Source organism: Bubalus bubalis, chromosome 5, assembly GCF_019923935.1.
Source record: "Bubalus bubalis isolate 160015118507 breed Murrah chromosome 5, NDDB_SH_1, whole genome shotgun sequence".
NCBI lineage: Eukaryota > Metazoa > Chordata > Mammalia > Artiodactyla > Bovidae > Bubalus > Bubalus bubalis.
Genome location: NC_059161.1, coordinates 100568356 through 100596031, shown reverse-complemented (window position 1 = coordinate 100596031; position 27676 = coordinate 100568356). Strand labels below are relative to the sequence as shown.

The 27676-nt window shown below is 37.1% G+C and overlaps 1 protein-coding gene across 4 annotated transcripts in view; it reads left to right on the top strand.

The window, feature by feature from the left end:
* Window positions 1-27676, top strand: part of LUZP2 (leucine zipper protein 2) — a 518159-nt gene that overhangs the window by 438595 nt on the left and 51888 nt on the right. For 3 of the 4 annotated variants that reach the window (XM_006064754.4, XM_025286284.3, XM_025286283.3), the window contains exons 8-9: window positions 15489-15563; window positions 27357-27524. In XM_006064754.4, coding sequence (XP_006064816.2) covers window positions 15489-15563; window positions 27357-27524 — 243 coding nt within the window. The remainder of the gene's footprint in view (window positions 1-15488; window positions 15564-27356; window positions 27525-27676) is intronic. The other variant, XM_044943452.2, reaches the window with a different exon arrangement.

The following is a 27676-nucleotide window of genomic DNA, read 5'->3' as shown; positions in this document are numbered from 1 at the left end:
GGCATGATACAGATAACCATCATTTCTTCTCAATCTTTCAAATTGATAATTACATAGGATAGTATGATCTGGACCCATCACTCCTAGGAGTTATCATTTCTTTAAAAAAGTTAGTATATACAAAGACAAAATAGATTCATAGTAACTTACAAAACGTTTTACCTTCATGAAGTCAGTAATGAAAAATGACACCATTCTAGACCATATCTCAAAGCAGTGTATTCAATGCCAGTTTGTATAGATCACAGAAACTGCTCAATGAGTATAAGAAAGGAAGCACCTGACATCCATCTTTCATGATGGCAAACATTTTTATTTATAATAATAAATAATAAACTAGTTGTTCATACTCTTATTATATATCTCATTTATATAACTTGCATTATAGTGCTTTATCTGATATATATTTTTCAAATACTTATCAGTCATGACTTGAATTTTTATTCTCTTAATTGTTTGTATTGAAAAGCAAGATGTTTAAATTGTCTAATTCATCAATTTTTATTTGGTCATGGTGAAAAAAATTTCCAGATACTTTTCCCCCTGTTTTAGAGTTTTTAGGTAGGTAGTTTAGAGTTAGGACATGTTAGTTAAGGTCTAAAAAGCTAAATGGAGTTTCAGGAAAGTAGCTTGAAGCTCCTATCATGATTCCCAAGATTAAAGAACAAAAATATATAAAAAGATATTTGGGCATTAAAGATGATTTGCCTGTGGCAACTGTCCAATCTATAATGGTAAATACTGAATAGGTGGAAAAATCACTCCTCTTCTCTGCCTCCAGTTATTTTTTTCAATTTTTCTTTGATATCAAATCTATATGCACAATACTAGTTCCATTTTATATTTAAGAAGTTATTTTCTTAGTAATATGAATGGCATAGTGAGTTATCTATGAGATTGATCTGGCATAAAATTGCTTCATTTCATCAGCATTATCCTCAGACCTGCACTCAAATTTATGAGGAGGCAAAATATAATACATGTGAAGTTTGTTGATTCATATCAAAGATTCTTTGGAATATTGTTGCCCAGAAATAAAAGATAAAATTTGATGACTATCAAAAGCAATATGTTCATGGTTCAGTGAATGACAGAAAGGCTGAATGAATTCCAAAGGTATTTGAAATAATTTCTGAGTGAAATCTAAAACATGAGTTTATAGAATTTGAAAGCAATTTGAGGAAAAAAATCATAGATTACTGATATTTAGCAAATATCTTTCTACTTACTGAAACCATTAATAAAATAGTACCATAATTTTACATAAAAAATGTTGAATTACACCTACCAATTTGAAAAGATATTGGGAATAGAATTTAAGAAAGGAGCAATGCAAAATGTATATCAGTTCAGTTCAGTTCCTCAGTTGTGTCCGACTCTTTGCGACCCCCTGGACTTCTGCACACCAGGCTTCCTTCTCCATCACTAACTCCTTGAGCCTGTTCAAACTCATGTCCATCGAGTTGATGACTCCATCCAACCATCTCATCCTCTCTTACTCCCTTCTCCTCCTGCCTTTAATCTTTCCCAGCATCAGGGTCTTTTCTAATGAGTCAATTCTTCGCATCAGGCGGCCAAAGTATTGGAGCTTCAGCATCCTATTAATATTCGGGGCTGCTTTCCTTTAGGATGGACTGCTTGGATTTCCTTCCTGTCCAAGGGACTCTCAAGAGTCTTCTCCAACACCACAGTTCAAAAGCATCAGTTCTTTGGCACTCAGCATTCTTTATGGTCCATCTCTCACATCCGTACATGACTACTGGAAAAACCATAGCTTTGACTAGACAAGATGTATATAGAATACTAAAAATATGGCTTATATTATGTTGGAGGAGACTCTTGAGTGTCCCTTGGACTGCAAGGAGAACAAACCAGTCAATCCTAAAGGAAATCAATCCTGAATATTCATTGGAAGGACCAATGCTAAAGCTCGAATACTTTGGCCACTTGATGCAAAGAGCCAGTTCACTGGAAAAGACCCTGGTGCTGGGAAAGATTGAGGACAAGAAGAGAAGGGGATAACAGAGGATGAGATGGTTGGATGGCATCACAGACACAATGGACATGAGTTTGAGCAAGCTCCAGGAGTTGATGATGGATACGGGTCGCTAGGAGTTGGACACGACTAAGCGATTTCACTTTCAATTTTCACTTTCATGCATCGGAAAAGGAAATGGCAACCCACTCCAATGTTCTTGCCTGGAGAATCCCAGAGACGGGGGAGCCTGGTGGGCTGCTGTCTATGTGGTCGCACAGAGTTGGACACGACTGAAGAGACAGCAGCAGCAGCAGCAGCAGGGAAGCCTGCCATGCTGCAGCCCTGAGGGGGTCACAAAGAGTCAGACGCGACTGAGTGACTGACAACAATATATTGTAAGTTAGGAAATATAATCAGATGTTATTTTGCTTACTCTAGTACATTAACTGGAAAGCACCCAAGAAATCATAAATTCCATTATCTTGAAAAGATATTAAAAATAATCTACTCTAAAATTCTTATTTAACCGAAGGAATTTGAGCTCAAACAGTAAGTAGACAAGATCATGCAGCAACTCTGACCCAGAGGTCAATAATCTCTCTTGGAGTAATTTTTCAGAGAGTTTTAGTGATTAACCAAAATATTATGGTTAAGTTTTCTAGAGAAGGAAATGAGATTTCATTGTGGTTTTAATTGCTTTACTTGATAATTATTGGTGTTGATCATGTTCCCATAAGCTTATTTATCATTTGTGCATCAGCTTATTCAGTTCTTTCTGCCCTTTTAAAAAAACTGGTTGCTCATACTCTTATTGTTGAGTTTATTTCATTTATATACGTTGCATTCAAGTTCTGTATCTGATATATATCTTGCAAATACTTCTTATCAGTTATTGAAAAGGAAAATGTTTATATTGATAGTCTAATTCATCAATTGTTTTTATGTTTGGATGTTTTAGACTTACCTGAGAAATTTTTGCCTTTCTCAAGGTCATAAAAATTATCTTCTAGAAGTTCTATACTTTTATATTTTATATTTAGGTCTATAATTCATTTCAAATTAGCTCTTGTGAACGGTGTAAAGAAAAGGTCAAACATAATTTTACATACACATTTACATAATCTTCAATTCCTTTATCACCATTTGTTGAAATTATTTTTTACACATTGAATTGCATTTTTATCTTTTTCAAAAACAAAATGTCTGTGTATGTTTTCAGTTGACTTTGTATGCTTGAGTAGATTTCTGGATTCTCTTATATTTCAGCATGTGTCTATTCTTTTGCTAATACCACACGGTCTTTATTATTGTAGCTTTAGAGTTAGTCTGGAAATCACACAGCAGAAGTCCTGCCACTCCAGTGTTTTTTTAAAAGATTGTTTCAGTATAGTTTTTAGGGGTGGTTTAATAAATTTACAAAAAAAAAACAAAACCTTATAAGAATGCTAACCTGATTCACATTTTATCTATAAATTAATATGGGGAGCACAGATATCATAAGACTATTGAATATTTCCATTCAACAGAATTTAATGTTTCAATTCATAGACATATGTTTTTCCACTAATTTAGAATTTCTGCCATTTCTGTCAGTAATGTTGTATAGTTTACCACAAAAATTTTTCACATTTTTCATTTTTATCAAAGTTTTAAGTGATTTTTTTTCTTTTTTTACACTCTTCTTCCATTAGTCACAAACATGTTATTATTTTTAATGCTGTTCTATAGATATCTGGGACCATTCATGTCTTTTCAGAGATTTTTTTCCTCACAGCTTTTCAGAATGGATAATTTCTGTTAATATCACTTCATATTTAGTAGATCTTTCTCATGTCATTTTCATCTGCTAAATCCAGTGAATTATTTTTCTAGAATTTCCATTTGATTCTTTTTTATAATACAGTTTTTCTGCTAAGATTATCTATCCCTTCATTAATCAACAACATTACCTTTAATTTTTTGATAGTATTTCCAATGACTGGCCTTACAGTATTTTCCTATTATATCCAACATATGAGCCATCTAGATTTTGGCTACCATCATCAACTTTGGGTCATACATTTCATTTCTTTGAATACTGGTAAGATCTTATTTTGTGCTAGACATTGTCATTTATGTGTTACAGAGATTCTGTATTTTATCTTCTTCTGAACATAATTTTGTCCAATAATACAGTTAAACACTGATATTTAACTTGATGTAGAGTTGGCTTTATATTTTGTTATTGCAGATATATGAAAAGTCCATGATAAAACTTAAGTCCTCTCACTTGACTGAGCTAAATCTCCAAAAACTTCCCCCAGTCTCACCTCCCAGAATTGTATCTAGGTTTTGATTTAGACTTTAAGACAAGCCTAAAGTGGACTTTATAATACAAAAGGACTCAGAAAGACTTTTCCTATAAATTTTCATACAGTGAATATTTTAGTCATTGCAAACTTATATGGTCTCTATCACAACTACTGAGTTCCACCATGGTAGCACAAAAACAACTACACCATAGATAAATAAATGAAGGTGGTTGTGTTCCAATAAAACTTTATTTACTGACACAGGCAGCAGGCCAGATTTGGAATTTGGGCTGTAGTTTGCCAGCCATTTCCCTAGTGCAAGGCTATTAATCTAAAGGCTGTCACTTTGATGCCTGTGGTGGTAATAAGGTTTATGAATGTCTAGAGAATGCTCACATCCTTCTGCAATGCTCAGTCTCTACTGTCCCTGTTCTGCTGTCAGCCATATAACAGTTCCTTTGTGGTTAGCCTTGTGTAATATGTTGCTCTGTGTAAGTGCAGCCCAACTCTCAGCCAGGGAATTGCAGGAACATTCCTCAACAACCTGACTTTAGGAGGCCCTGTCCTGTTATCCTTGCTTTTCTCTGATGCCCTGCCCCAGACACTCCAGGCATTTAATTTGCTCCAAACTCTGGTATCTGCCTGCAGAGTGGAGTGCAGCTACAGTGATCTGTGTGGACTCAGTCCTTGGCCCTTCAGTCAGAAAACTGTCCTCAGGTAGAAATCCATAGTCACGAGTGTTACCTACTGAGTTTCCCATATTTCAGGTTTTACAGGCTGGCATAATTAGCTTGTCATTGTTTATGGAAGGAGGACTAGTTCAAAACCAGCTACTGGTCAAGAAGGAGACATTTTGAATCATTTTATTTTTAAATAACAAAAATAAATACATAATCATTTAATTAATAAAAATGAGTGTTATTTACTCACAGTAATTGAATGTACAAGGTTCATTTACTTTCAGATGTGGTTTGATTGTGAAGTTTTATAAGTCAACAGAATTTGTGTGTGTGTGTGTGTATCCTGTTTTGTATTTTTGTACATATACAAAAAAAAAATATATATATATATTACTATTTTATATGCTTTGCTTTCTTCTATAGGATGGTTTTAACCTTATGTTCTTCTCTCTTGTTTTATAAATAATGCCTATTAAGCTTAGACTTAAATATCCTCATATTATGCTATCCAGAGAAAGAGAATATACTTTTTATTCATTCAAAGGCAGAAAGGCAGCTTTCATTACAGAATACACCAGTAAATTATCTTCTTGTCTCTGGCCTGACATTAATTAGATGTCTAAACCCACTACAGCTTCCCTGATAGCTCAGTTGGTAAAGAATCTGCCTGAAATGCAGAAGACCCTGGTTTGATTCTTGGGTCGGGAAGATCCCCTGGAGAAGGGATAGGCTACCCACTCCAGTATTCTTGGGCTTCCCTTGTGGCTCAACTGGTAAAGAATCCGCATGCAGTGTGGGAGACGTGGGTTCAATCTCTGGGTTGGGAAGATCCCCTGGAGAAGGGAAAGGCTACCCATTCCAGTATTCTGGCCTAGAGAATTCCACGAACTGTATAGTCCATGGAGTCCCAAAGAGTTGGACATGACTGAGCGACTTTCACTTAAACCCACTGCAGTCATTTGGCTAGGGAGTTGGGATAGAGTATTTGTTTTCTTTAAGAAATTGCCTCCTCATCTCTGGAACTGAGTGTTGAGATAAGTAAGCCTAAAATGTATGGCTGATGTATATACACATACACATAATGGCACTAAGATACTTACAAAATTTAATTTTGAGAAAAAAATATGTCTGCTCTTATTTCTCAATAAAGACTTTACTGAACCTTTTAATTTTTTACATATTAACATTTACTTTTAATAGTGCTTTAACCAGATGCTATGCTAAGCTATACCTGTGTAACTTGAGATCTAAATTTGGTCCTTTTACATATATTAATCATTCAATTCCAAGTCTCTTAGAATTACTCCCAAGTATTAATGTTGAAGTGAGCAGGAGTAGCATCAAAGAATGATGGCCAAAATAATCTTGTTGCTACAACTTTATACTTTTATGACAGTTAGTAGAAGCAAGTAGAGCTTGTTGACTTCCTACCTCTTTAACTCAGTGGTAAACGGGAAGGTAGAGGTGATGGTGATGATGTTTTGTTCTGTGTTATATCTCTTTAGTACTATCCACAGCTTCTATGTTAGTGCTGCTGAGCAGGGTGCATACACTTCATATATATACTAATAGATGCATTGACAGAGAAGGTAATGGCATCCCACTCCAGTACTCTTGCCTGGAAAATCCCATGGACAGAGGATCTGGTGGGCTGCTGTCTATGGGGTCGCACAGAGTTGGACATGAATGAAGCGACGTAGCAGCAGCAGCAGCAGATGCATTGAATGATACATAAAAAAGCAATCTTATTATTATCCATTCACCAAAATACCAAGTGCACCCTACTGAGCATTTGAAAACATCTCTTTTATGAATTTATTGTACACATTGGACAGGACTGGAAAAGGTCAGTTTTCATTCCAATCATGGCGGCCCACCAGGCTCCCCCATCCCTGGGATTCTCCAGGCAAGAACACTGGAGTGGGCCACCATTTCCTTCTCCAATGCATGAAAGTGAAAAGTGAAAGTGAAGTCGCTCAAGTCGTGTCCAACTCTTAGCGACCCCATGGACTGCACCCTACCAGGTTCCTCCATCCATGGGATTCTCCAGGTAAGAGTACTGGAGTGGGTCACCATTGCCTTCTCTGAATCCCAAAGAAAGGCAATGCCAAAGAATGCCCAAACTACTGCACAATTGCACTCATCTCACACACTAGTTCAGTTCAGTTCAGTTCAGGTGCTCAGTCATGTCCTGCAGCAGGTCAGACCTCCCTGTCCATCACCAACTCCCGGAGCTCACCCAAACCCATGTCCATCGAGTCAGTGATGCCATCCAGCCATCTCATCCTGTGTCGTCCCCTTCTCCTCCTGCCCTCAATCTTTCCCAGCATCAGGGTCTTTTAAAATGAGTCAGCTCTTCGCATCAGGTGGCCAAAGTATTGGAGTTTCAGCTTTAGCATCATTCCTTCCAAAGAACACCCAGTACTGATCTCCTTTAGGATGGACTGGTTGGATCTCCTTGCAGTCCAAGGGACTCTCAAGAGTCTTTCCCAACACCACAGTTCAAAAGCATCAATTCTTCGGCACTCAGGTTTCTTTATACTCCAACTCTCACATCCATATATGACCATTGGAAAAACCATAGCCTTGACTAGAAGGACCTTTGTTAGCAAAGTAACGTCTCTGCTTTTTAATATGCTGTCTAGGTTGGTCATAACTTTCCTTCCAAAGAGTAAGCATCTTTTAATTTCATGGCTGCAGTCACCATCCACAGTGATTTTGGAGCCCAAAAAAATAAAGTCAGCCACTGTTTCCACTGTTTCCCCATGTATTTGCCATGAAGTGATGGGACTGGATGCCATGATCTTAGTTTTTTGAATGTTGAACTTTAACCCAACTTTTTCACTCTCCTCTTTCACTTTCATCAAGAGGCTTTTTAGTTCCTCTTCACTTTCTACCATAAGGGTGGTGTCATCTGGATATCTGAGGTTATTGATATTTCTCCCAGCAATCTTGATTCCAGCTTGTGCTTCCTCGAGTCCAGCATTTCTCATGATGTATTCTGCATATAAGTTAAATAAGCAGGGTGACAGTATACAGCCTTGACGTACTCCTTTTCTTATTTGGAACCATTCTGTTGTTCCATGTCCAGTTCTAACTGTTGCTTCCTGACCTGCATACAGGTTTCTCAAGAGGAAGGTCAGGTGGTCTGGTATTCCCATAATTTTCAGAATTTTCCACAGTTTATTGTGATCCACACAGTCAAAGGCTTTGACATAGTTAATAAAGCAGAAATAGATGTTTTTTTTTTCTGGAACTCTCTTGCTTTTTCGATGATCCAGCTGATGTTGGCAATTTGATCTCTGGTTCCTGTGCCTTTTCTAAAACCAGCTTGAACATCTGGAAATTCACAGTTCACATAGTAAAGTGTGTGAGATGAGTGCAGTAGCGTGGTATTATATACATATACACAGTATAATACACGCTAGTAAAGTAATACTTAAAATTCTCTAAGCCTGGCTTCAGCAATACTTGAACTGTGAACTTCCAGATGTTCAAGCTGGTTTTAGAAAAGCAGAGGAACAAGACATCAAATTGCCAACATCCGCTGGATCATCCGTTTGTTATAACTTTGTATTAGAACCTGTTGCTTGGAAAAACCTGCCCCATCTGTGTCTCTGGTATGTTTACTCTCTCTGATATGGGCAATTTTGGAGGCAACAATTTGTTGCTGTCTTTTAAAATTAATTTATTTTAATTGGAGGCTAAAAAGTATTGTAATTACTTTACAATATTGTAGTGGTTTTTGCCATACATTGACATGAATCAGCCATGGGTGTACATGTGTCCCCCATCCTGTACCCGGACTCCCGCCTCCCTCCCCATCCCATCCGTCAGCATTGTCCGAGAGCACCAGTTTTGAGTGCCCTGTTTCATGCATCAAACTTGATCTATTTCACATATGGTAATATACATTTCAATACTATTTTCTCAAATCATCCCACCCTCGCCTTTCCCACAGAGTCCAAAAGTCTGCTTTTATATCTGTGTCTCTTTTGCTGTTTTGCACATAGTGTCATTGTTACCATTTTTAGAAATTCCATATATATGCGTTAATATGCTGTATTGGTGGTTTTCTTTCTGACTTACTTCACTGCGTATAATAGGCTTCGGTTTCATCCACCTCATTAGAACTAATTCAAATGTGTTCTTTTTAATAGCTGACTAATATTCCCTTGTGTATATGTACCACAGCTTTCTTATCCATTTGTCTGCTGATGGACATCTAGGACCTAGCAATTGTAAACAGTGCTGCAATGAACATTGGGGTACACGTGTCTCTTTCAATTCGGGTTTTCTCAGTGTGTATGCCCAGCAGTGGGTTTGCTGGGTTGTATGGCAGTTCTATTTCCAGTTTTTTAAGGAATCCCCACACTGTTCTCCATAGTGGCTGTACTAGTTTGCATTCCTACCAACAGTATAAAAGGGTTCTCTTTTCTCCATACCCTCTCCCGCATTTACTGTTTGTAGACTTTTTGATAGCAACCATTCTGACTGGTGTGAGATGGTACCTTATTGTGGTTTTGATTTGCATGTCTCTAATAATGAGTGATGTTGAGCATCTTTTCATGTGTTTGTTAGCCATCTGTATGTCTTCTTTGAAGAAATGTCTGTTTAGTTCTTTGGCCCATTTTTTAATTGGGTTGTTTATTTTTCTGGTATTGATCTGCATGAGCTGCTTGTATAGTTTTGAGATTAATTCTTTGTCAGTTGCTTTGTTTGCTATTATTTTCTCCCATTCTGAAGGCTGTCTTTTCACCTTGCTTATAGTTGCCTTCGTTGTGCAAAAGCTTTTATGTTTAATTAGGTCCCATTTGTTTATTTTTGCTTTGATTTCCAATATTCTGGGAGGTGGGTCATAGAGGATCCTGCTGTGATTTATGTCAGACAGTGTTTTGCCTATGGTTTCCTCTAGGAATCTTATAGTTTCTGGTCTTATATTTAGATCATTACTCCATTTTGAGTTTATTTTTGTGTATGGTGTTAGAAAGTGTTCTAGTTTCATTCTTTTACAGGTGGTTGACCAGTTTTCCCAGCACCACTTGTTAAAGAGATTATCTTTCCTCCATTGTATATTCTTGCTTTCTTTGTCAAAGATAAGGTGTCCATAGGTGCGTGGATTTATCTCTGGGCTTTCTATTTTGTTCCATTGATCTATATTTCTGTCTTTGTGCCAGTACCATACTGTCTTGATGACTGTGGCTTTGTAGTAGAGCCTGAAGTCAGGCAGGTTGATTCTCCCAGTTCCATTCTTCTTTCTCAAGATTGCTTTGGCTATTGGAGGTTTTTTGTATTTCCATACAAATTGTGAAATTATTTGTTCTCATTCTGTGAAAAATCCTGTTAGTAACTTGATAGGGATTGCATTGAATCTATAGATTGCTTTGGGCAGTATAGTCATTTTCACTGTATTGATTCTTCTGATCCATGAACATGGTATATTTCTCCATCTATTAGTGTCCTCTTTGATTTCTTTCATCAGTGTTTTATAGTTTTCTATATATAGATCTTTTGTTTCTTTAGGTAAATGTATTCCTAAGTATTTTATTCTTTTCTTTGCAATGGTGAATGAAATTGTTTCCTTAATTTCTCTTTCTGTTTTCTCATAGTAGTGTATAGGAATGCAAGAGATTTCTGTCTGTTAATTTGATATCATACAACTTTACTATATTCCTTGATTAGCTCTAATAATATTCTGGTGGTGTCTTTAGGGTTTTTATGTAGAGGATAGTGTCATCTGCAAACAGTGAGAGTTTTACTTCTTCTATTCCAATCTGGATTTCTTTTATTTCTTTTTCTTCTCTGATTGCTGTGGCTTAAACTTCCAACACTATGTTGAATAGTAGTGATGAGAGAGGGCACCCTTGTCTTGACTTAAGGGGAAATGCTTTCAGTTTTTCACCATTGAAGATAATGTTTGCTGTGGGTTTATCATATATGGCTTTTATTATGTTGAGGTATGTTCCCTCTATGCCTGATTTCTGGAGAGTTTTTATCATAAATGGATGTTGAATTTTGTCAAAGGCTTTCTCTGCATCTATTGAGATAATCATATGGTTTTTATCTTTCAATTTGTCAATGTGGTATATCACATTGATTGATTTGTGAATATTGAAGAATCCTTGCATCCCTGGGATAAAGCCCACTTGGTCATGATGTATGATCTTTTTAATATGTTGTTGGATTTGGCTTGCTAGAATTTTGTTGAGGATTTTTGCGTCTCTGTTCATCAGTGATATTGGCCTGTAGTTTTCTTTTTATCAATTTGTTTTTAATACCTGGCTGCCAGAAGTCTTGGAGCAAATTTGCAGCACAATCTGGACAAATGGATAGAGCTCCATAGGCCCCATGACCAATGCCTCCCATGCTCTCACTACTCATAATCTACCTTCACATCCCATTCACAAGACACACACATGTGTTTTCCATAGACCTCGTGTTTTTGATTTATGTTTAAGATTCTAATACATTTAGTGTTAAAGTTGTTTCAGGTCCTTTCGAGTTGTAAATACTTTTATACTCCACAAACCTCAGGGAAATTCAACCAAAAATTAAAAAGAAGGTAACTGGATCTTCTTACCTAGAGGGAAGGAAGTGAGGAAGGATTAATATAATCCTTGTCCCAGTGAGTTTCCAGAAATATTGAATTACACACATGATGTATGAATAATGAATTAGAACCTTGAAGATGTGTGCATTTGCCAAAATTTTGTAAAATGGTTCATTGAAATCTCAGATAAAATGCATCTCCCTAACATCATGTCCTTTCTGTTTCCTTCATTCAGTATGACTATGCATGCCTGTTTCTTTGAAGAAAAAAAAAATATGATTTTTGCTGTAAATACAGCACTCATTTCATCCTTATAATCTTACCCAATTTAAGGTAGATCCTTGAGAAAAACAGCTAGGAACAGCTCCAGACTTAAGAGGCTGGATGGCAAAGCCAAACCAGGTTCTAGTATTTTGTGGTCTATACAAACTCGAGTTGTGGAGCATCATAATTTTTAAGTAAATTAAGAATTATTATATGGACTCTAGCCTCTCGTGTACAAAATCTCAAATGAGAAAATATATAAAAATTAACTGTTACAGTTTCGTTTGGTGTTAGTCTTATGAGAAGAACACTGTGACTTCTCAGGCAACTATGAAAAACCCCTCCGCTGTTCTCTGCTGCAGCTTATACACACTCTCAGCTTAGCAGTTAGAGTCTCATGATTTCACTTTACATGCTTGCTACCTCTTATGTATTTCAACCTCTGTATGTAGATGATTTTTCCTTCTTAGTCTGAAAAAAGACTAATCACTTCAAAGATACTTATTCAATGCACTGGATGTAAGTGAAAGCTACTCTAGATTCATGACTACCTCCCCTTAAGTAATCCTACCTGTTTTTTTTTCCATGGGAGTTAAATTGAGAAAATAAATGACTTACAACAGATAAAATTCACTGTCTGATAAATTCTGCTGCCTTTCATAAGTCTTCTGATGATTTAAAACTCACAGAACTGTATTTATTTCCTATAGTTTTGTAAATACTACCTATGATCTAATCCAGTAGCTGATCTTTTCAAAACTAAGACCAAAGTATGATAATATGAGTCAGTACCTGCAATCCTATGAATACTTTTCTTAATATTTTTCTAATCTTTTGTCTCCCAAGATCTCTTGGGTAGATTTTACCAAGTTCAATGAGTTCTTAGTAGAAGTAAATACTTGAAATCCTGAGAACTCATGGCAATAAGCTTTTGAAGGCATATATGGTTTTTCTGTTGGAATTCATCCCACCTGCTCTGAAACAGGGTCCCTGAATCACCATATCACTGTCCTCCCTGAATTCATCCTTCAGTGAGAGTGTGGATGACAGGATTTGGGCTGAAACTCACACGTGGAGGGGGAGGGATGGAGGCAGGAGGACTTATATCTATGCGGACCCCCTCTAGACTGCAGATAATGAATGACAGCATCATGAGGAGGATAGCTGCCCACCAAAGGGGTCCCTAAGAAAGAAAACATCATGAGGTGCATTGTCGGAGTAACAAGGAGTTCAAACCATAGGGGATTTCTAGGTGGCTGGTGACCAAGATGGTTGATTGGCACGGAGGCTGGTGCTGAAATTCTTGCCCTCATCACACACAAGTTCCAGCGACCTCTCCTAGAGCCTACAGCCACAGTGGGGTGTGGGATGAGCACTGTCCCCCTAAGGCCCAGTCACTGCCCGTCTTGTGTCTTCCCTAACTCCTGTCATAGGCTTAGAAACTGGGAATGGATGAAAGGGCAACTCTTCTTCCTTCCTTTGGGACTCAGTCCCAGGGACAGAAGTTAGCTCTGGCAGGGCCCATGGTAGCAGGCATGGTCAGAGAGCAGGTCTGGAGTGCTCTGTGGTTGAGGAATGTGGCTGGAACCAGGGCAGCAGTGATTCAGGGCCAGCAGAGTGGCCCAAGCCCAGGCCAGGATTGCAAGACTGAGTCTTATAGTCCCAAAGCCCTCCTGATGTGAGGTCAGGTGATCAGAAAGAGGAGGATGTGGTCAAAGGAGAGTCTAGTATTCAGAGTGTCTGAGTGTCCACTCACTTGTAGGTGCCTCAAATTGGAAACAACTCTCTTCATCCCCTCTCTCTCACTCACTCTCTTACTCAGAATGATTTATTTTTAAACAGTATTAGATGTTTATAAGTGCTTATGTATATTTTATGTACATGAATAGGTTTCTGTTTAAGGACTACAGTTGCCTACAGGGAAATACTTTTCCAAGAGAGTCAAGTGTGGAAAATAGCACAGATGAGTTTAAGGGATGAAAACTATGCCTACACCTAAAGAATGTATATAGGTTTTCATAATCAAGAAAAATATCCTCACCCTCTTCTCCTGCCTAGGGCTCGCTCTAGGGAAAAAGAAAAAAGGTTAGTTAAGGACAGAGGTGCAGGGTGCTATTTCCCAGACTGTGAAGGAGAGAAACGAAGAGCAACAGACAAATAGGCACTTTGCTGGTTGGCTATACACAGTCTTGCTCCAGGCCCAGCATCATAGTGCCCAGGATGGAGATCCAGAATGGGGATGTCCTGGTCACTGCAGAAGTGATAAGCCCCCTCTTCTGATTTCTCCCAAGTGAACTCAACCCCCTTGCCTCACAAGAACATCAGAGCAAGCCTTGCTCCTTCCAGTTTTAAAGGCTTTTCATTGGCTAAAATGTAAGAGATGGGCAAAAGTGAGAGGTAGAGAGAGGCTCTGAGGATGAGGGATTTGGGCCCTTCTGCAGGCCCTTTGCAGAGAAGGCAGTGACAGCCCACTCCAGTACTCTTGCCTGGAAAATCCCATGGATGGAGGAGCCTGGTAGGCTGCGGTCCATGCAGTCACTAAGAGTTGGACACGACTGAGAGATTTCACTTTCACTTTCATGCATTGGAGAAGGAAATGGCAACCCACTCCAGTGTTCTTGCCTGGAGAATACCAGGGATGGGGGAGCCTGGTGGGCTGCCATCTATGGGGTCGCACAGAGTTGGACACGACTGAAGTGACTTAGTAGCAGCAGGAGGCCCTTTGTGAGCCTGCAGAGCATCTTCTCATCAGTATGTAACTAGTATATACAGTAATTAGCAGTTGGTGGAGGCAAGACTTGAGAACAGGTCTTCCAAATCTGAGTCTCTCTTAACAATATAGTTGTGATATTTGCAAAGATACAGATATATGGTAGGATAGAATTGTATTGGTGTAATAGCAATGGCACCCTATCCAGTACTCTCGCCTGGAAAATGCCATGGACGGAGAAGCCTGGTGGGCTGCAGCCCATGGGGTCGCGAAGAGTCGAACATGACTGAAGCGACTTAGCAGCAATACTTAAAAAAAAAAAAAAAAAATTAAGTGAATACTATTGTATTAGTCTTCTCAGGGCACCTTAACAAACTACCACAGAATGGGTGATGTAACAGAATCTGTTTTCTCATGGTTCTGCGATTAAGGTGCTGGCAGATTCAGTTTCTAGTGCGAGCTCTTTTTGGCTTGCAGATGGTGACTTCCCACTGATTCTTGCTTCTTTGTGATGATGGACAGAGATCTCTGGTATCCCTTCCTCTTCACATAAGGACACCAATTCTATGGGATTAGGGCCTCACCTTTATGACCTCATTTAACCTCAGTTACCTCCCTAAAGGCTTTATCCCCAAATACACTAAGAAGGTGTGTGGGAAGGGATGTAGAGCTTCAACATGAGTTTTAGGGATGGGCAAAATTTAGTCCATAACGACTAGAAACACAACTGACGGTTTTGTATCACAAATATTTTCAAAGACTTCAGCTGGAACTTTGCAACTATATGTTTTGATCCAGTGAAGCATTTAGTGCATATTCATCTGGAATAACATTTTCTGCAGCTTAAACAAATGACCACATAATAGGATATATTTAACCTGAATTCTAAATGAATTTCAATAGTTTTCTTTTTCTTTTTTTTTAAAAATTCTTTGGCAGTGAATGACAGATATTTAAAGTGGAGAGGGAAGATTATAGAATTTACTAAAAAATATTTACTTCTCTCATTTTACAGGCCCAACAGCTTACTGATCTGGAACAAAAATTAGCTGTAGCAAAAAACGAACTGGAGAAAGCAGCTCTTGACCGGGTAAGTTGATTCCACCCATGAGCCATCACGACTTTGGTTGTAGCAGATGAAGCTAGGGTATACTCATTGTTTCCCTTGTTTTATCAGTGCAGTTCCAGATGCTGTGCTTGCAAGATGGTTATAGATGGTTCTTATTTTTGATGCTCCAGTAAATATACTTAAGGTTGAGGCTCTGTGATGATTGCATGGTTTTATTTTTCACCTTACTGGTACACTTGTTCTATAACATAAAAAATAGACATACTTTAAAGCATCAACAAAGATGCCATGTCTTAAATTTGCATGGCTGAGTTGTAAAGCAAATGGAAGTAGTCACTGATGGTTTTTATTTTGGAAATTTTAAGTTTCTGGAGGAAGAGACATCAAAGAATGTAGCTCTCTTAGCACCTCTGTTTATGCAAAAATAATGCAAGAGTAGCTAGCATTCTGTCTTTATAACAGCTTTATTGAAATAAAACTCACATACCATAAAGGTCACATTTTTAAAGTTCACAAAGTTGTACTTTCATCAGCATTAATTCCAAAAGGTTTTATTTGCCTTCTTTTATCTTATTTCATCTACTTCATTTTATTTTTGTCAATGTATCATTGTGTTACAATTATATATGCTCAGAAAGAAACCACAATTCCTAACTGATACCTACCTTTGCCTATCAATGCTCTTCATATGAGACATACATGGAGAATAGGGCATGGGTATATAGAAAGAGAAATAAAAATATAGAGGGAGGAATTAGTCATAAAATTTAGAATTATGGTTCTGTTGGTTTATATTTATTGGTATTTGGCAAAATTTCTTAAGGCTTCCTTTCATTTTTAAATTAGCTATATAAAACTATAAGAAGTAAATATTCCTTTTTTTCTTTAGTTCACTTGAAGAAAAGGGTAAAATGATTTTTGAAATTATTTCTCTGTTCACTTAGCATCCATTTATTGAACATCCAATGTAGTTCTATCTAATTTTTAGAACATATAACTAGCAAATATTAATACAGGGAACTCTGACTGAAAATTAAATCATAGTGTTTCAGACTTGGAAATACAAACACCCACATTGCTCTCAATAAGATGCATATAAAGTCTATGCTGAGGCAACAGGGCCAATTTTGGAATAATCTGCATTTAAACAACTTTTCAACACATCCTTTGCCTGAAATCTATTCTTGATTAGATTGGAGTTAGCAATCATTCTAACAGTGGAAAAATAGACCCTCTCTTTATATCATATGGGGAATTGTTGGTTCATTTATACACAATAAAAATATTTCTAGACATATAAAGAGAGAATGTAATCTGATCAATATAAAGAAAATATGATCAATCTGATCAATATAAAGATCAATATAAAGAAAACAAGAGACATGTCTCATTTTATATTTATCCAAGTACTTAATGTAATAGTTAATAATTTTAGGGAAGCCTGCCTACATTTTTGTAGACTAGTTCAAATATAATTCACCTTACCAAGATTCCAGCTTTTAACTTTAGGAAAGAAGTTAATACCAATTATGCTAATTTCTGACCATATCCAACTCATGCCACATAATATTTTTAAAATGGGAACTGATTCTTTATGGAATTGATAGAATCAGAAAATCAGCAATATATATAATCAGAAAGTCCAACTAGATCATCTTTTTATATTTCCTTTCTTTGGTATCCCTGGCAAAATCTCTGCAGTATGTTTTACATTCTAAAGACATTGGATTTCCAAGACTCTGAGGCAGACTGGCCCCCCTCTTAGATTTAACAACTGTGACTGTTGGAATGTTCTTCATAACATTAAACTTTTCCCATGCTGTGACTTCAAATAACCCATTTAGTCAGTGAGTGACTCACTGACTAAATGGGTTTGAAATGTTTTTTGTGAGACCACCATGTACCAGGTGCTATGAGAAACAGAAAACACTGCAACCCTCACAACTTTGTTGGGCACCAAAAATTAGGAAATAATTATATGTGGAGCCATAAAGTCAGAGAAACATGAAGAGTGAGTACGTATATTTTAAGGACATGTGTTATAAAAACTAGTGGTGTCACATGATAACATGCACAATTGATAATCTGTCCTGAGTCACAGAACTTGAAGATAAAATAATTTTCCCTCCTTTGTCTTATCCACTCTATGTCTTCCTCCTCCCCATTTCTACCACCACCATTTGCTTAGCTCTCACTAAGCCAGACTAGATTTGGGATGAGAGACTATATCCTGTAATATTTAATAAAGTTCTCCAGAGTCAGTCTGTGTTCAGATCATAACCCTTTCACCAAATGATCATGTTCAAATCCCTCAAACTCTTTATACTTCACCATAAAATAGAATGATAATAAAATTCACTTTATAATGATGATGGGAAAATTATATACATCCGTAAAAGTAAAGTCCTGAGAATTCTTGGCACATAAAAAATTCTCAGTAAGCATAGTAATTACTATTATTAGTGAATGAGAACCTACAGAGACTGCTTCTTTGTGATAATTTTTCTCTTCAGCCTTCAGGATCTTGTCACCCATTTGCTACAATGAACTATAAAAGCACTGCGTATTACCAGAGGTTGATTTCAACAAATCTCATGTAAGATACATATGAGACTCATAAACTGTAGTCATAAAGACAGATAGAAATGCTCGCTTACTTCAAAAATAGATACAAAAATACAGTTTAATGAAATTGCTCTTCACCTCTCTCTATCATTTTTATATGAGACAAGACTTTTTAAAATTGTCTTCATGTGTCTAGTTCCAAAGAATATTATATCTGGGCCTCAAATAGCCTTAAATACCTAATAAATATTTTGAAAACAGTATCTTCACACTCTAACTTGTTTCTCATCTCATACTTCTCATGAAAGAAGTGTCAGATTACTATCCCAATAAAAGCAATAATAATCTTAAGATCCAAGAATCAATCTTTGTTTTCTAAACAATCAGTTATTTTATGGCAATATGTTATGGAACTTCCACAATGGCTCAGAATGTAAAGAATTCACCTGCAATGCAGGAGAACCATTGATCCGATGAATGATAGTTAGCCTCAGCTACTGAAATGTAAAAATATCTTTATGGTGTGAAAAATCTATCTCTCAAATTCTTATATTAGAAGTTTCTTTTGCATCTGATCCTCACAAAATTTGACTCAGGAAAGTATGCATTATTATATCATAGATGACACAGGTAGGTGATCTGCACAGACTCCCAGGACAAAATAGTAAAAGAACAAGAACTCTTCTTGCTACAGTGTATCTGGCACATGGCAAGAACATAATAAATTGTTACTGATTAAACAGGTAGATGAAGATCTAACTTCATAAATTAACATACATGCTATTCATCCTACGTAGAAGGGCCAAAGTACATAGAACAGAAAAATAAAACTATCAAATGACCTTTTAGGATTCAGAGATAATTTCTTGGTGAAATAAAGGTAGGGGAAGGGGAAAGCCTTTGCATTCCCAGTCCTTCATGATTTTTCCAAAGACAACTGCCATTGGTGCACAAAGATCTCTCTGAGGATTTCACATCATGTAAATAAATGAAGACAGACATGAATATTACCTTGTGAACTTTTTAAAGGAGATACGAAATGAGGACACTGTTGTCTTTGCCATATGTATCTAGGCATCCCCACAAAAATGCATTTTTCTTGAGAAAACTACTCATATACAGATGTGAAAAAAAAATGGCTTCTAAATCTCCCACCATCCTACAAACATATATATAAATAATAATTTCTTACAAGTTTTACATATGCTATAGCATAAGCACTAGTATTTTAATGTCCAAAATAATACATTTATATTACATAATATACAGGGTGAAATGAAAAATAGTTCGTTATTTTCTCTATAAAACTTATCCTCTGGAGATTTCCTTTATTTATATTTTAACAAATATTTCTTTATTTAGAAACCAGTGATACTGCAAAACAAAACAAAAAAAAATTGGCCCAGCTGTATACCACAAAGAACACTGATTAATATTCTGTAATAACATAAGTGGAAAAATTGATAATAGATACATATATATGTATAACTGAATCACTTTGCTGTACACCCAAAACTAACATAACATTGTTAATCAACTATGCTCCAATATATAATAAAAATTAAAATATATCAGCCCTCAAAGAAATTACATTGCAGTGTTGTGCAGTCACTCAGTCATGTCCAACTCTTTGTGACCCCATAGACTGTAGCACTCCAGTCTTCCCGTTCCTTCCCTATCTCCCGTAGTTCCCTTGAATTCATGTTCACTGAGTCAGTGTTGGTGTCTATCCATCTCATCCTCTGACTCCCTCTTCTCCTTTGGACTTTGATCTTTCCTAGCATCACGTCTCTTCCGATGAGTTGGCTCTTCAAATCAGATGGCCAAAGTATTGGAGCTTCAGAATCAGTCCTTCCAATGGATATGCAAGATTGATTTCCTTTAGGATTGACTGGTTTGATTTCCTTGCAGTCTAAGAGACTCTCAAGAGTCTTCCCCTGCACCACAGTTCAAAAGCATCAATTCTTCAGCATTCAGCCTTCTTTATGGTCTAACTCTCTCGTCTGTATGTGACTACCGGAAAAACCAGAGCTTTGACTATACAGACATTTGTCGGCAAAGTGATGTCCCTGCTTTTTACTATCATCTGTAGGTTTATCATAGCTTTCCTTCCAAGAGCAAGGGTCTTGAAATTTCATAGCTGCTATCACCATCCACAGTGATTTTTAAACCCAAGAAAATAAAATGCCATTGCTTCCACTGTTTCCCTTTCTATTTGTCATAAAGTGATGGGACCAGGATGCCATGATCTTAGTTTTTTGAATGTTGAGTTGTAAACCAGCTTTTTCACTCTCCTCTCTCACCCTCATCAAGAGGCTCTTTAGTTCCTTTTCATTTTCTGCCATTAGAGGGGTATTATTTGCATATCTGAGGTTGTTGCTATTTCTATCAGCAATCTTGATTCCCGATTATGAGTCATCCAGCCCAGCATTTCTCATAATGTACTCTGCATATATGTTAAATAAGGAGGGTAACAATATACAGTCTTGTCCTACTCCTGGCTCAGTTTTGAACCAGTCTATTGTTCCATGTCCAGTTCTAACTGTTGCTTCTTGACCTGCATACAGGTTTCTCAGGAGGCAGGTAAGATGGTCTAGTATTCCCATCTCTTTAAGAATTTTCCACAGTTTGCTGAGATCCACAAAATCAAAGGCTTTAGTGTAATCAATGAAGCAGAAGTAGATGTTTTTGTAGAATTCCCTTGCTTTCTCCATGATCCAACCAGTGTTAGCAATTTGATGTCTGGTTACTCTGCCTCTTTGAAACCCAGCTTGTATATATGGAAGTTTTTAGTTCACGTACTTCTGAAGCCTAGGTTGACAGATTTTGAGCATTACCTTGCTAGAATGTGAAATGAGAGCAGTTGTATGGTATTTTAAACATTATTTGGCATTGCCCTTTTTGGGGATTAGAATGAAAACTCTCATGGTCACTGTGGAGTTTTCCAAATTTGCTGATATATTGAGTACAGCACTTTACAGCAACATCATTTAGGCTTTTAAATAGCTCAGCTGGTATTCCATCACCTCAACTAACTTTGTTTGCAGTAATGCTTCCTAAGGTCCACTTGACTTCACATTCTAGGATGTCTGGCTCTAGGTGAGTGATCACACCATCATGGGTACCTGGATCATGAATACTTTTTGTTTAGTTCTTCTTTGTATTCTTGCCACCTCTTCTTAATCTCTTCTGCTTCTGTTAGGTCCTTGCTGTTTCTGTCCTCCTTCATGCCCATCCTTGCATGAAATGTTCCCTTGATATATCCAGTTTTCTTGAAGGGACCTCTAGTCTTTCCCATTCTATTGTTTTCCTCTTTTTTTTTTTTTTTTTTTTTTGCATTGTTCACTTAAGAAGTCCTTATCTCTCCTTGCTATTCTCTGGAACTCTGCATTCAGTTGAATACATCTTTCCCTTTCTCCCTTGCCTTTCTTTTTTCTTCTTTCCTCAGCTATTTGTATAGCATCCTCAGACAACAACTTTGCCTTCTTGTATTACAGCATCCTTTACAATGTTATGGACCTCCATGAACAATATGAAAAGGCAAAAAGATATGATACTGGAAGATGAGCCCCCCAGGTCAAAGGTGTCCAATATGCTACTGGGAAAGTTGTTGTTGTTCAGTCTCAAAGTCTTGTCCAACTCTTTGCAACTCCATGAATTGTAGCACACCAGGCTTCCCTGTCCTTCATCATCTTCCCGAGTTTGCTCAAACTCATGTCCACTCATTCAGTCAGTGATGCCATGCAACCATCTTATCCTCTGTTGCCCCATTCTCCTTCTGCCCTCAATCTTTCCCATAATCAGGGTCTTTGCCAGTGAGTCAGCTCTTGCATCTGGTAGCCAAAGGACTGGAGGTTCAGCTCCAGCATTAGCCCTTCCAATGAATTTTCAGGGTTGATTTCCTTTATGATGGACTGGTTTGATTTCCTTGCTGTCCAAGGGACTCTCAAGAGTCTTCTCCAGCACCACAGTTCAAAAGTATCAATTCCTCTGCACTCAGCCTTGTTTACAGTCCAACTCTCAGATCTGTACATGATTACTGGAAAAACCATAGTTTTGACTATATGGACCTTTGTCGGCAAAGTGATATCTCTGCTTTGTAATATGCTATCTAGTTTGGTCATAGCTTTTCTTCCAAGGAGCAAATATCTTTTAATTTTGTAGCTGCAGTTACCATCCACAGTGATTTTTGAGCCCAAGAAAATAAAATCTGTCACTGTTTCCACTTTTTCCCAATCTGTTTGCCAGGAAGTGAGAGGACTGGATGTCATGATCTTAGATTTTTGAATGCTGAGTTTTAAACCAGCTTTTTCACTCTCCTCATTCATCCTCATCAAGAGGCTCTTTAGTTCCTTTTTGTTTTTTGCCCTAAGAGTGAGGTTGTTGATATTTCTTCTGACAATCTTGATTCCAGCTTGTGAGTCATCTAGCCCAGCATTTTGCATGCTATACTCTTCATATTGGGGAAAAACAGAGGGCAATTACTGATAGCTCTAGAAAGAACAAAGAGGCTGGGACGAAGCAGAAACAATGTTCAGTTGTGGATGTGTCTGGTGGTGAAAGTAAAGTCTGACGCTGTAAAGAACAATATTGTATAGGAACATGGAATGTTAGGTCCATGAATCAAGATAAATTGCATGAGATGAAGCAGGAAATGGCAAGATTAAACATTGACATTTTAGGAATCAGTGAACTAAAATGGATGGGAATGACTGAATTTAATTCATATGACCATTTTATCTACTACTGTGGGAAAGAGTTCCGTAGAAAAAGTGGAGTAGCCTTCATAGTAAACAGAAGAGTCCAAAATGCAGTACGTGGTTGCAATCTCAAAAACGACCAAATCAGTTCATCTCCAAGGTAAACCATTCAACACCACAGTAACCCAAGTCTAAACCCCAGCCACTGATACTGAAGAAGCTGAAGTTACCAGTTCTATGAAAACCTATGAGACCTTCTAGAGCTAACTCCCCCCAAAAATGTCCTTTTCATCATAGGGGATTGGAATGCAAATGTAGGAAGTCAAGAGATACCTGGAGTAACAGGCTAAGTTTGGCCTTGGGGTACAAAATCAAGCAAGGCTAAGACTAACAGTTCTGTCAAGAGAACACACTGGTCATAGCAAACACCTTTTCCCAACACTGAAATAGAAATAGATAAAACAATAAACATATTAACAATAACATAATTTGCACTGATGACAAGGGCTGCAAAAGATGTAATTTAAGAACCTATGTGATAAAGACTTTGAGATAGAAGTGTGCTTTGATAGAGTAATCAGTGATTATGTTTCATAGAAGATAATATGTGAGCTGAAGCATACATTTTAAGTAGAAGTTTCCTATGTAGTTATTTGGAAAGAGAGTTCTTCAGGCAAAGAAAACAGCAAGTATAAAGTTCCTAGATGAGAATGAACTTGAAACGTTTGATGGACTATAAACAAAGGACATTGTGACAAGCAGGCTATCCTTAAAGACTTTGCATTTTATTATCAGGTGGCAGAGGAAATGAGAAATGTGGTTTGGTGTGGGAAGAAGATCAAGGGCAAAAATAAGGCTGAATCTCAGAGGGGATATGTTGTAAGATCTAGGGCAAAGTATACTTTGTATAAGTCACATTATATTTCATTAGGTGACATCCTGTTCCAGTGAACTTCAAAGTGAACAGTGGCCTTACCTGCAATTTTAAAACAGACTAAAGCTAGCAGTATAAATGAAAACATAATGACGCTGTGGTGTAAAATCGTTGTCTTGGCCTTGCTCATGGATGGGCCAAGCCAAACCTGAGTAGTGTCAATTACAGGCTTTATTTAGTTAGAGGGACTAACTGGAAAGATGTGAGCTTTTTTTTTTTTTTTTTTTTTTTGATAGAAAGATGAACAAATTAGGGAAGCATTGTTCACAGAAATCTGTGGTCTCTGGCAGGAAAAATCTACAGTGTAATGAAGGAGTGAATCCAGAATCTAATATAGGAGGCCAATTCACAAGCTTGTGATCCAAAAAAAGAGAGGAAGTAAAAAACTATGAGATTAAGAATAGGTTGAAACATAAGAGGAAAGATAGCTTACTGCAATGGCTATGAAAGGTGAGGAGCTGGAGGTTACATCTGTGTATTGTTGATTCTGCTCTCCGAGGTGACCCTGAAAATGTCAGGAGGCCTGGATGAGCAGATAAGATGATTTCACCCACATTCAAATGTATCGATTGCTCCACTGGGAATTTTGTCTTGCCTAAAGAATGTTTACTTAAAATGAAGTATTAGCTTGATGCCATTCATTGTTTACTTTTGGCATCTGAGTTTACCTGTTGCTCAGGAATTTGTCTATTATGTCAACATATACATATATATTTTGTGCCTGTCGTAGATCTAACTTTTATATATATATACTGTGTTGAGAGGAGCCATGATATGAATGCAGTGAATCAAATAACTATCAAATAACTTCCTGCATTATCTGAACATTGAAAAATCTACATTTCAAAGCTATGTTAACTTTGAGTCCTGGCCAAGACCTGCCTGACATCGTCACATTAGTTCTCTTTCCATTATCTAACTATATTATGAGAAACAGAAAACATACTCAAATTGTTCAGTGGAACCTGGAACATCTCACTCCAGAGAACAGCATCCACACTTATTATGCAGTAATAGAAGGTTAGGGCCATCCAAGATTATAACAAAGACTCAATAGGAAGGATAATCTGGATCATTACTTCATTTCTTTTATTGAGATAGCTTCTTTCCCTGACAAAAGAGAAATAACATTTTCAACTAGGTATTTATCTTTAAAAAAATTTTGTGTGTCCTTTCTCATGTGTCAGGGATTGTGTTAGGTGTTAGCTATACAGTTCTGAACAAAACAGACAAGTTATACATATATATATAAACAAATTAAAATTAGTGATAAAATATATAAAGAAAACAAACATAATCAGCCATAGCAGGCATCTAGCTACTCAGCAAATAAAAGGGACCATTTTGAATATAAGTTTATTATTCAACTTTACTCCCCCCATCCAGTTAACAAAGCCCCTCCATCCTGTTTCTTATCAGACTTTTATTTTCCTCTTATCAGAAGTTTATGAAATGTGACAGGGCAAGGTTAATGTGAGGGAAATACATGTATGTCCTGTTTCTTATATATTTCCAGTTGCTGTTCTTACTGTTGCCTTTTTTAAAAATCTCGTGATATGACCAAAAAGAAAGATTTCTTAAATTGCTATTGTAGCAACATACACTCTCATCTTAAAGATAAATCTTATACCACATATTAGTAGGAAACAGAAAACGTTGGGAAAAATCAAAGCCATAGTCACTCTCAAGAAATTGACCCCATGGGCTGTATAGGAGACAGTAAGTAGGAAGGGATGCTATCTGTAGATATATTCCTGACATCATATACAAAAGGCAGTAGTTTTGTTGGGAGTATACTACTGTGACAGGAGAAGACAACAGACTTTTCTGCTTCACTGATTCATTGATCCATTGGATCCAATGATCCAAACATGGAACTACACAAAGAGGGTAAACGCCAATTGTGCCAGTTTGTCCAGGGATATGACTCCAGCAACTATTCTCTTTTCTCCTTCTCTCTTGCCCCAGAGGCCACATTTCATATCTTGAAGTGGATATTTATATGTTATTGTCTTACTAGGGTCTATATGCTTGCCCCCAGTTACCCCTGTGTTACCATGAGATTTCCTCAAGGTTGTGTCTCTCTCTTTATTTTGGTACCTGGGGATGTCTTTGTCATTGGGACTCAACTTTACATCATTTTAAAACCTTATAAGCAATTTAAAATATTTTTAGCAGTGGGATCTGGAGGTTGGATGGTAGTTGGAGATGGTTGTCTCTATATAGTTCACTCTACCTTGGAATGTAAACCTAAAGAAAAAGTAGTTCTGCAATAAATGCTGGAAAGGGTGTGGAGAGAAAGGAAGCCTCCTACACTGTTAGTGGGAATGTAAATTGGTACAAACACTATGGAGAACAGTATGGAGTTTCCTTAAAAACTAAACCTAGAACTACCATGTGACCCAGCAATCCCACTCCTAGGCATATATCCTGAGAAAACCATAATTCAAAAAGATGCATGCACCCTAGTGTTCATTGCAGCACTGCTTAACAATAGCCAAGACATGGAAGCATCCTAAATGTCCATCACTAAAGGAATGGATCAAGAAGATGTGGTACATATATACAGCAAAATACTACTAAGCCATAAAAAAAGTGAAATAATGCCATTTTCAGCAACATGGATGGACCTTGAGATTATCATGCTAAGTGAAGGAAATCAGACAGAGGAATACAAATATCATAAGATACAACTTGTGAAATATAAAAACGATACAAATAAACTTATTTTATAGATAGAAACAGACCTCACAGGCTTAGAAATTATGATTACCTAACCTAAGGGGAAAGGTGGAGTAAATTAGGACTTTGAAATGAGCATATACACACTGCTGTTATATGAACGAGATAACTAATAAGACCCTACTATATAGCACTGAGAATTCTACTCAATATACTGTAATAACCTATATGGGAAAATAATTTGAAAATGAAGGGGTATATGTATAACTGAATCACTTTGTTGTACACCTAAAAGTAACACAACATTGTAAACCAAAATATATTCCAATACAAAATAAAAATTTAAAAAGAAGAAAACAGTCTAGAATCTGGAATTTTGTTACATTCACAGTAAAACAGAAATAATAATGCCAGTTTCACAGATGTTTGATTAGCACTTACAATCACATCTGAATAACTCCTACTACTTAACAGGACCCATGGAAATAAGAGTTTTAGCATTAATTGAGTGAAGATACAGGCTGATTTGAGAAACACAGAAAAAGCCTACATCACAAGGGGAGTGATTTGTAATAAAGGAGGTTTATGATAAAGGTGGCAGATGCTAAAAGAATCCAATTTAGAGTGACTCTAAAGTATATTTCCTTGCCAGCAAGGTATCATGATTGAAATCATGTCAATTCAAGGGGGGGAAATGTCAGCTATGTCTTTGAATTTCAGTGATCAAAAGATATCATGAAACACATTAGTTCCTAAAAAACCGACTGAGTGTGCATTCCATGGCATGTTATCATGGAATTTATGTTGGGCAATTATGTATTAAAACTAAGATGCACTTGGGGACTGAGTATAGGCTAGGAGGAAAGGGGGAATCTAGTCAGGTGAACGATGACCAGAAGCACATGTAAAAATTGTAATCTCTTGTTTTTATAGGAGTCACAGCTGAAAGCAATGAAAGAGACTGTGCAACTCTGCCTCTCAACTGTTTTCCGTGATCAGCATCCTCTCCATTTGAACCCCTTCAGGCCGTATCGAACTCAGTTATCAGTCCCAACCATGATATCTGACGCCAGGACTGCATATGTAAGCACAACAGCCAAGGTACTTTCTTGACTTCGATCTGTATTATCATCAAAGTGAATCCAAGTAAGATAGCAAATTCATTGAAAAATCAGGATGTAAACGGGAGATAGTAACCCAGTTTGTAAAGTCTTCATAGTCACTTGGAGAATGTCGGAAAACAAATTTTATTT